The following is an 11,043-nucleotide window of genomic DNA, read 5'->3' as shown; positions in this document are numbered from 1 at the left end:
TCCAATTCATCCAGGGCCACCATATTTTCCTGTATTGGAACAGGGCAAAGAAAGAGCTTGGGAATTAATGATGAAGGGTGATGCATACTTGGCCTTCTCAGATCACACATGTAAGCAATAAAATGTATGACGCAAAATCTCATTTGCCAAGCATTCTCCCTATAATGTGCACAGCTTCCCACAATTCATACAAACAGGATTAAGGCAGTGGGGATTACGATGATCTACCGACGACGTAGATGCGAAATTATCTTGCTCTTACTCCACTTCTACGCATGCTACATGCCAGGTTATGTGTACCTTTTTTGACGTCGCCTTGTTCCAGACGCATTGCTTCGACGTGCATGAAACATCTCGCTTTTGTGAGGCATACTCAACAGCAAAGAGGACTGCTGCTACATGGCTGCACACAGTACTGAGGCTGAGAGGTGTGAATAAGGCATTAGTTAAGCATGTCTACAAGCTAAATCGAGAAACAGCACCGTTGTCACACCTACCCTGCCATGCATTGCGGCTGTAAGCACGTGCTCAGTGAGAGAGTCAATGCAGACCCACACGTCATGGCCCTTTTGGGTGACACGTTGTGATGGCATTACTTCTGCTCTGACGAAGCTGACCTTCCTGTCCGGTAACCAGAGTCTACAGCTCCTCACAAGACCTATGACAAGCACAACTTCGTGGGAAGGGTGGCTGCTAACACCATTAATGGCCAAAACAACGTTAATGTACTCAAAGAAAATGCCACCAACCTGACTCGAAGTAATTGTACGCTTCCATGGACTTATACGCTTTTACTGTATCCGGAGTGAATTCGCTGCTGGAAAACAGTAGGTACACCACAACGGCAGGCATGGTCACCGCTGGGCACTGCTGCTCGGCGTCATCACCATCCAGCCACATTTCTTTCCGAATTACGTACGGATCATCGTAAACAACACCATGTACGTGCAGTTTTTTTCGATAACGATCTTTCTCAGCGTCGCTGAGGCCGTCAAAATACGTTGCCATTGCGAACGATTACAACCGACGGAGCAACGCACGTGTAATGCACACGTGCACACGGCTCGTTTTACCAACCAGCCGTCGTCTGCTTTCCGCGCATGCGCAAATGCGGCGCGTTGTTTACAAACAAGGAAGAGGTCTATACATTATCAAGGGCTACGGTTAGCGCTTGGAGCTTTCCGAACCTCACCAGTGGAGAGTTTGTACGTAGAGTGCAACGAATGGTCTTTCGAGAGACGTCGTTGCTACCTCAGTATTCTCTAAGCCCTTAAAATTAAAAGCTATCATCAACACCCTGCATTGTCTTGTGTACAGGGCACACAGTTTTGTCGACTTTTCATAAGTAGATTATCAGTTGTACGTCCGTTCAGCATGAGGGTATCACACTATCAATAACTGTATGATTTCTCTTGTCGGGATTCCTGGATCTTAGAATCCGGTCTGGAAGTTCTCCCGTGGCAGCCAAAACCCGGCTACAATTATTCCCTAACAAAGTATGACAAGAAGGACACATCGCCCCTGGTTCTTCAACAGGAGTTTGAGGAATTGAAACACTCCTTTGGGGATCACGTGGAAATATACACAGATGGATCACGAACCACTAGCATTGTTTCGTGTGCCATGGTCTCTGCAGCAGTGACAAGGTCGCATCACCTAAATCCAGTTGCATCTGTTTTTACTGCAAAAGTCTACGCAATTATCTTAGCCCTCAATTTTATCTTGCAAATCAGCATTAGATCTGCTGTAATCTACACAGATTCTCTAAGCTCTCTACACGCCCTGCACAGTCTGCAGAGAACCAAGAATCTGTTGGTTAAGAGAGCGCTTTCCTTGGTAAGTAGAGTCATAAATAGAGGTTATAGCCTAACGTTTTGCTGGGTGCCCAGCCATGGGGTGGGTATCCCATTTGTATTGTACATATTTTGATATCGTGTCCAAAACACGAACCTCATCGAAATCGTCACTTTACTGAGTGCTACAAGTACTTTTTACCTCTTCACCCAACTCTTCTACTGGGTGATGAGCCTTTTGTTCCTTTCGAGGACATTTTGGGTTTCTTTAGAGATATAAGAATGCTTAGGAACTTGCAACTTCTAGCTCAATTTTTTATATCCACCTCTATGTCTACATTTGCTTCTCTCTCTTAATTCCATCAGTTTTACTTTCACATCTAAGTTGAGTCGTTTACAACCATAGTTTTTGGCGCTCTATGGTCTAAGTCGCTTTTGCGCCAAAAACTTCCAATTATCATCATCACACCGAGGAGTTGTCCCTAGATTTTCCCTAGCCGACAGACACGAGCTAACATGGCGCTAGGCCGTACGTCATTTTGACGTAGGCAGTGACGTATTACATCACTTTTAACGCAGAAAAGTACGGCAGCGTAGAGGGTGCGATACTTTGATCAAGGACGGTGGTATGATCGACATAGCATACATACCTTGGGTTATGGTGTTATATCTTGCTCGCCAATGTTTTCGCGACTCAACGGTGGCGTACACTGCATTTGCTTGGGATAATGAGGACCGATGTATGTTGTTGGTTCGTACTTCAGCACAAAGCACCGCACCTCCGATGTACTTCACCACACAACATGTCCATTGAGCCGTATTTCCGGTGTGACGTCGTGTGCAGGCAAAGGGATGATCTCAGCAGTTTACACAGAATTTCTTCATCCCGGGGAGGTGGGGAGGGGTTTGCTTTTACACGCTTTTGACGAAGTATTGTCAAATGTCACAAAATTGTAGGGGGGCCTCCCAGAGCGTATTAGGGTGTGTGTGTGGTTGGGTAGGAGGGGACTGATGGCCTTCCATTTGAAGAACTTGGCAAGCACTGATTCTCAAGGGAAATAAAGAAGACGTCGGCAATGCGAGCTATGCAATGGCCACTGTCGATGGCCCGAGCTCGCGAGTATACGGCTACATCATATGTTCCATGCACGTGGCCTGAGTAGCTAATGCGCCAGAAAAACCCAAATCAAATCAAATCAAAATGTTCCATGCACGTGACGATGCAGTCACATAGCGAATAATTTGTCAAACAAGTAAATTAAAGGAATGTACTCAAAATTTCTTGTGAAAACGGCGACGGTGTTCACAAGACAAGAACTAGCAATCGCTCAACTGCCATTACACTTGCACATATTTTGTTCGCGCCACTCGGTTTGTTCAAAATTGCAGCAAAATTTCGTGCGCGAGCGCCACCATACTGTCAGCAACTTCGTAATGCTATGCGCTCACGTTCACATATTTTCTTCTCTTCAGCTCTTACAAGTTCAAGAAAATTGTATCGTTGCAATTAAGTTGCATATTCCTACACTCTTACATATTCCTACAAATCTTTTCTTCGCATTGTGCTCTTCCGTTTCCGGCAACGCAATGCAAGGCAGGTCTCGTGAGGCGGTAGCAAGGGCCCGAAACTCGCCAGTTCCTTTGCGGGATAAAGTGAGGCGCTTCATGCGTTCCACGTCATCGGACGTCAGAAAACGTCATAAATTGAACGTCATGGAGACATCCGGTGGCTAGTGATTACGGATTGGTTTATATGAGGACGAATTCGTTTCCTGAGCGATGATTGGTGATAAAATACTTCATGTGACAAAAACAACCAAGACTCTGTCGTATTCCTGTAACTCCCACTGCATTCCGACGAACGCGAACCAAAAAAAAAACAGTGAACGGAAGAAAAAACAAAAAAAAAAAGAACAATAAACGAGGACGGGAAGCAGAGCAGAGAGGAGGAAAGTAGTGAGAGAGAAACGGATGACACGTCATTTACGTCATTCGCGACATAATCAAAAAGGAAAAAAAAAATAGGGTGGCTAGTCCTCAGTCATTGGTCCAGCTCCGGAGGTCACGTGAGTTTTCAGCTACAATAGATTTGTACTACAGCTTCGCGCCGCTGGCGGTAGCCCCCCTCCTGAAAAGAAAATCCAGTAACACTGGACAGACTGGTTACTAGTATCCAGAGGCAGACCGGGTTATTAACCCAGTCTGAGACTGGTCCTACTGATGCGTCCAGTGCGGGCACTGGTCATACTGGTGCATTCCGCACTGACATTGGTCATATTGCTATGGTCAGTCTTGGCACTGGTACCCTTGGCCAATGGCATTCCAACGTTAATCAGTGTTGTGAGGCCCCCTATATTATTGTGTTCGCTGTATGAATGACACAAGGACATCTTGTTTCAACAATACCGTCTTTATTCTCCTCCCGGCTTTCTGCTTTTTCTCTGCCTCGCCACGTCGGCAAAATAATCGGCCAGCACCTTTCTTGCTGTCACCATGTCTGTTTCCACAGCGGAAGTGTACGCCATAATTTTAGCCCTCAACTATCTCTTACAAAAAGGTATCAAATCATTGGTCATATACACAGATTCTTTGAGTTCCTTACAGACTATCTGTAGCATTCATTGCACAAAAGACCCAATTGTCAATCGTGCAAGGAGCCTAGCAAGCACCGTAGCTAACAGGGCTTATTGGTTACTGTTCTGCTGGGTAGGGAAGCCATGTAGGGATACTCGGAAACGAAAAGGCCGATCGAACAGCTGCTGCTGCATTAAAAAAACGACATAACGCCTTTCAACATCCCATTAAAAGATCTCAGGCTATGTTTCAAAAGCAGCATTAACAGACACTGGCAAAAGTTTTGGGACCAACAGACAAGCAACAAATTACATATTATAAAAGCCAAAATGGGCCCTCCTCCATCTGCATCCAATGGACTGCACGAGGTGCTATCTTGTCGGCTCCGCTTGGGACACACGTATTTAACACATGGATATCTCTTACGGAAAGAAGACCCTCCTGAATGCAGTCACTGTGGGGAACAACTCTCAATCTTCCATATCCTCATTGTATGCCCAGCATATCAACATCTTCGTGAACGTCATTTTGTTTTATTCTATAGAAACTTCTTACCACTCCACCCGGCGCTTTTGCTGGGTGATGAAAGTTTCATACCCTTTGAAAAGATATATATGTTTTTTAGAGATACCGGGTTTTTAAAGGATCTGTGATTTTAATTACTAACCCAGCACTTAACACTGTTTCAGTAAACACATACATTTTACCCAGATAAAACTTACACTGGTATTTGGCACATTATGGCCTTAGTAGCTAATGCGCCAGAAAAACCCAAATCAAATCAATCAAAACCTTTCTTGCTGTGTTCGCCCTGACTTCTTTTGGTGTGCCGTTCTGGTGGCTCTCAATGTACAGTATGAGGCGATCTGAAAGATTAGGAAGGATGAGTGCAACATATCATGTAGCACGCAATACAGTGTACGTCTTGCGTACAGCAATACACTGCACTGCAAGAATTCTACTGTGTGAATTATCAGAAGTGCAACAATACAACTGCATGCTTAACTGCTTTAGCCTTGGTTGCGTGAGCGTGACGTATCTTCACGCCTTCTTCGCTCGGCGACCAATGACAGCTTGCAAACGAAGTCGCATTACTTCATCGAGAATAGCTCCCCAGGGGTTCTGGTCATGGTTCTACTTCTAGCACTTCCAGTTTCCGGGTATTTCTTCCATGTTTTCGGGTGACAAAGGTGCCTTTGCACTGTTTCTGCCTTGCGTATTGCACATCACGGCTCAGTGTAAGCGCAACAAGTATCTACACGTGTTTCTGAAGCAATACACGGAGGAATTGGGACGCGTGATCGCGTCCAGGAAGGGCACCATGTGTTCTGCAGTTTACGGTTGCGACACCAGCACTCCGCGTGAAGGGTGGACCGACCTACGCTGCAAAGCGTACCGCTTTGCAGCGTCGGGAGTTGGAAACACGGAGGAGGATTGCGCTTTGAACTAAGTTGACCGCAGCTGTCGGTGAAATGGGAAACCGCGCACAAGAGCTCATGATATGCGCGCTGAACTGACCACAGCGATGTACAACGTATTATGCAAGCTACTTTTTTAATTACTCTTTAACTAACTTGTTCAACAAGTATTATGTTTAAGCTCTCCTGGGAAGTTCAGATGGGCTTTTGAATTTCAGACACATTGCTGAGGTAGTGCTGAACGAGTAGTGTTGAATGTGAGGGCAGTTCAGCATCGCTCAGAGGACAGGGACATAGTTTTGTGTCATTCTGTTCAGAAAGTGTCATAGCCTTGTCACAGCTTGACACCCAGATAGTTTCTTGGTGAGGGCAAAGTCCGTAGCTGCAAAACTTGTGCCCGATGAGCCTGCTGGGGTGAAGTGTGCTCCCGTTACATATGCAACTAAAAGCCTACCAACATCGGCTTTGTCCTATCCCCTCCCCCAACCCCGCTTTTGAAAACTCCCTAGTTTGGATGTTCTCAAGTTGGCAGGTATGCACATGTTACACATCCACATCTGTTGGTCCTACAATGCAATGTGGAATGCAACACCACTTGTGCAGTCAAATGATGCGAAAACAGTAATAGACCTAAAGATACATACTGAAACGAAAGAATAACTTCAGAAATCCTGTTCATACGTACACAGCGGAAAACGCAATATCTTTTTGCACAGATACATATCTATCTATTTATTTATATGTGCCCACTAACAGCACGTGCCTAGGAAGTGGTGCGCTACAAGTAGAACGCATAACAGTAAACGTGCAAATGGTTAAACCTATACAAACATATTAGTAGTGCTACAAGGACGGTAATTGGAAGATGAGACTAACAAACCATGGAAAGTAAGAGAGTGAAAGAATGATACTCGCAAAAAATATCTGCTTCTCTACACTTCAAATTATTATAAAGGCACTTCATGCGTACTATGGTGAGATACGCGCAGATAATCCTGTAGAAGATGGATAGAACGTACAAGGTAATCTAGAACGAATAGATGGAACATGAAAACTAACAGTAAATCACAAATAAGATGCATCCACAGTGTCATGTATGATCTTATGAAAGAAGGCCATGTCGTTCAAGTACCGGCGCTTGCTTAGGGAAAGCATACCAAGTTTTCACAGAAGATGGTAATATTTGTAGCGCCCCAACCTATGTGCCTTTTAACTAACTAGTCTTCAGTGGTATTTGGCGCATTATGGCCTTTGTAGCTGATGCGCCAATAAAACCCGAATCAAATCAAATCAAACCAACCTATGTGCAAACCTACCATAAATAATTTTAAAAAGTTTCCTTTGTACATTTTCGAGATAATCAGATTGAGTACTAGAAATACAGTTCCACACAACGGAGGCAAACTCCAATTTATTACGGACAAGGCTATATAGACAAATTAAATATTTATCATGAGAGAAGTTCTTGAAAAACACGATTTATAAGGTATAGCGTCTTCATACAGGTGCAGTAAAGATAAGAAACATGCTGATCAACTCAAAAAACGCGCCTAGGTCATGCATCACCTCTGCTCGATCTATAGTTACACTGTTCAGTAAATAGTTAAGTAAACTTTAGTAGACAGAGGAAAACAGAATGGGAAGTTTACCTTCATTTCGTACATAATTATTTATTCCTGTCAGTAAGATAACTTCTCAACCAGATGCTTGTCACATAATCCATAATAACTGACTTTCGAAACAAGCAGGCCGTGACAAACCCGGTCAGATGCTTTAGTAAAATCAAACTAATCGATATCAACCTGCTGACGGTCACAAACAAAAGTCCCAGTATAGTTTAAGAAAGTCATAGGTTAGATTCAACGGACCTGTTCCTAACGAAGCCATATTACTCAGAGCAAACGCTATACACATAAAATTAGAAAACCGAGCCTAGGGACGTTTGGCTGGAGTCTGGCCGAGCGACACTGGGCCGTATTTGTCCCCTGGTAGTGCGAGGAGGTACAGCTTCCCAGTACAAACAGTTCCAGCTGTAGGTGAAAGGCAGGATTTTATATAGGAGTGTTTCGTTTTTCGAGTTTACTAGCTATCCCCAAATGATGCCTCAAAACCTGTCCCGGCGTCGGGAACTTTGGCGCCCCCATCGCCCGGCAGCAGCCGCAGTTGCCCCCTCCAGCACCAACGGTTGGGTCGCCGCAGGAGGGAGACCCCCACGTATAGCTGTGCGTGGCTTTCCCGTGTCTGGGGAAAGGGGGATCCTGGCAGTTGAGTAGACCCGGAGGTTGTTTTGGACCCTTCGGGAACGTTTTCTGAGGTGGTGCGTAGGGGAGTGGCACCACTCAGAGTATCCGTGGAGACCCAGACTCCTGGGCCTCCACTCCACACTCCCCAAACACAAGAAAAGTCTGCGGAGAGTTCGCCTCCGCCGGCTCCCGCCAGAGTCTCTGCGGAGGTTGATGGCGGACTTTCAGTTTGGGATGAGCTCACTGGGAGCTCATCACAGACTGCCACACACTCAATCGAGCTTGACGATGATGACTGCATGTCGCAGAAATCATCGTCAAGTCTTCCAAGTACACTGGACCAGAGAGCTCCTTTCCAAGGGAAGGAGCAAAGAGAAAAATATGGAGGTCGAGGTAGAGGCAAGTCAAGGGAGAAACTTCCTTGTCAAGGGAGGCTTCCCCTGATAAGGGTCACACCCCCTTAACACACAATGTGCAGAGTCCCTTTGCTCTTCCTTATTTCCATCCTAATTATGGGACATGTATTCCTTCAGTGGAACTGTCGAGGCCTCTACAGTAACATTGATGATGTACAGGATCTGTTTGAAAAGTACCGAGCTGTCTGCTTCTGCCTGCAAGAAACATACCTACACAAAGAAAACTTTAAACCCTTTCCGTCGCCATAATGTTTTCAGGAAGGACCGCACAGACAGCGCACGTGCATCTGGTGGCGTGGCTGTAGTCCTTCCGCAGTGCATACCTGCAAAACACTTTCCACTCGTTACAGACTTGGAGGCAGTAGCAGTCGAAGTGTGCCTCGACAGAAGTTTGACAATATGTTCACTCTAACTGCCCTGGCGTCGGGAACTTGGCGCCCCCATCGCCCGGCAGCAGCCGCAGTAGCCCCCTCCTGCACTCACGGTTGGGTCGCTGCAGGAGGGAGACCCCCACGTATAGCTGTGCGTGCCTTTCCCGTGTCTGGGGAAAGGGGGATCCCGGCAGTTGAGTAGACCCGGAGGTTGTTTTGGACCCTTCGGGGCCCCTCCGGGAAAGCAACACACCGCTTTGGCTCCTGCTTCCTGGAAGGCCCAGCCAGGATTATTCAGCTAGTCGCCATCTCCCTTTTCCTTACTTTCTCTTTTCTTCTCCTCCTCCTCCCGGCAAGGGTCAACCTTGGGCAGTTCTTTCACCTTTCTGAAACTGCACTAGGGTATAATGCAGAGGAATGTGTTAGCGTGCCAGGCACGCTCCCTTGGTTGGGCTCGATGGTGGGCGACACACCTGTGCACCGAACCACTCTTTTCCTTGCATGGATTCTGTACGCTCCAAAAAACATGATCAGCGTCAAAAGAGACGCTGCACCGAAGCACCAATGAACTCGCTCAGCTTAGACCTGTCTCCAGAGCCATGGTTCCCGAAATTCCTTGTGGCCCATGCTGAGGACGAGACGAAGCCGTTATCGAAAGTGTCACCATTCCTCATTGCAAAAGAAATCGAAAAAATCATAGGGAAATCGTACAAAGCAAAGAAGCTCTCATCTGGAGACATTCAAATTGAAGTAGAAAACAGATCCCAAAGTTCAGCTCTCGTGTGTATAAAGAAACTCGGTGACATTCCAGTGTCAATCACAAAACACCGTATCCTGAACGTTGTCAAGGGTGTGATCTCGGAGAGTGAGCTTCTTGACTGTTCTGACAGCGAGATCGAAGAAGGTTTGCGGGAGCATGGCCTGGTGGCAGCGAGGCGGATAATCATGCGTCGCGATGGCAAAGAAATGCAAACCAAGCACATCGTACTGTCATTCCAGCTACACAGACTCCCTGAAACCATCAAAGCAGGTTACCTGAACTGCCACGTGCGACCTTACGTTCCTAACCCGCGACGTTGCTTCAAGTGTCAACGTTTCGGGCACGGATCACAGGTCTGCCGCGGACAGGAAACGTGTCCAAAATGTTCAGGCAACGGTCACACACCAGAATCATGTGAGAACACAGTACGTTGTGCAAACTGCAAGGGCGACCACCCAGTATACTCAAGATCTTGCCCCCGGTGGAAAGAAGAAAAAGAAATACTTCGAATCAAAGCAGAACAAAACATATCATATCAAGCAGCAAAAGCACAAGCAGAGTTTGCTAGAAAAGGCACTTTCTCCGAGGTGGCGCGCAGGGGAGTAGCACCACCGAGGAAATCTGTAGAGACCCAGACTTCTGGGTGTCTACCTCAAACTCCCCAACAGAAAGGTGGAGACACGAGAGTGTCTCCGCCTGCTCCTATGTCTCCTGGGAGCACCCTGGCTTGCCAGGCACACACCAAGGAGATAACCACAGCTTCCAGTGATGTTGATGGCACAGTCTCAGTCTGGGACGGAACCATGCCGGAACCATCCCAGACCATGTCACAAAGCATGGAATTGGATGACGATGACTGCTTATCCCAGAAATCGTCATCCAGTCCGCCAGGTGTTCTCTCTCAGGGCAAAGAAAAGACGGAGAAAACATCTGGTCGAGGTAGGGGCAGCAGAACAAAAGACATGCAAAAATTACCTCCACGAAGAATAACCCCTCCTTGAATAAGACATTCATGTACACACAGTCCATAGGGATATGTACTTGCATCCAAGGCACGATGAAGATATTGCTCCTTCTCCTCTCTGTCTTCCTTTTCATGGGTCTAGGTAATATTGTACAATGGAATTGTCGAGGTCTCTTTTCCAACCTTGATGACATTAATGACTTCTTAGAGGAACACAAGGCAGTTGGCTGTTGCTTACAGGAGACATATCTACATGAGAACAGTATAAATCCCTTCCGCCGACACAATTTGTTTAGAAAAGACCGCACAGACAGCACCCGCGCATCTGGAGGTGTCGCTCTCATTGTCCCACAGTCCATACCTGCAACCCGCTTTCCTCTTGTCACAGACCTGGAAGCCGTGGCTGTACAAATATGCCTCGACAGAGTCATTACATTATGCTCACTGTACCTTCCACCTTCAATTTCAATCGAACAAAAGGACTTTGAGCATCTTTGTGACCAG

General features: G+C 46.4%; 1 protein-coding gene across 1 annotated transcript; it reads left to right on the top strand.

The window, feature by feature from the left end:
* Positions 1-9,379: 9,379 nt before the first annotated feature.
* Positions 9,380-10,576, top strand: LOC135389371 (uncharacterized). Its single transcript, XM_064619427.1, has one exon. It carries the CDS (start codon positions 9,380-9,382, stop codon positions 10,574-10,576), a length of 1,197 nt encoding a protein of 398 aa, XP_064475497.1.
* The last annotated feature ends 467 nt before the right edge of the window (positions 10,577-11,043 follow it).

The sequence above is a fragment of the Ornithodoros turicata genome, chromosome 3 (genome assembly GCF_037126465.1).
Source record: "Ornithodoros turicata isolate Travis chromosome 3, ASM3712646v1, whole genome shotgun sequence".
NCBI classification, from domain to species: domain Eukaryota; kingdom Metazoa; phylum Arthropoda; class Arachnida; order Ixodida; family Argasidae; genus Ornithodoros; species Ornithodoros turicata.
The sequence above is the reverse complement of the archived record's forward strand: the minus strand, read 5'-3'. Positions and strand labels throughout refer to the sequence as shown.

Excerpts from the sequence above, each read along its gene's own strand:
- LOC135389371 (XM_064619427.1), top strand. The coding sequence starts at position 9,380 with ATGAACTCGCTCAGCTTAGACCTGTCTCCAGAGCCATGGTTCCCGAAA.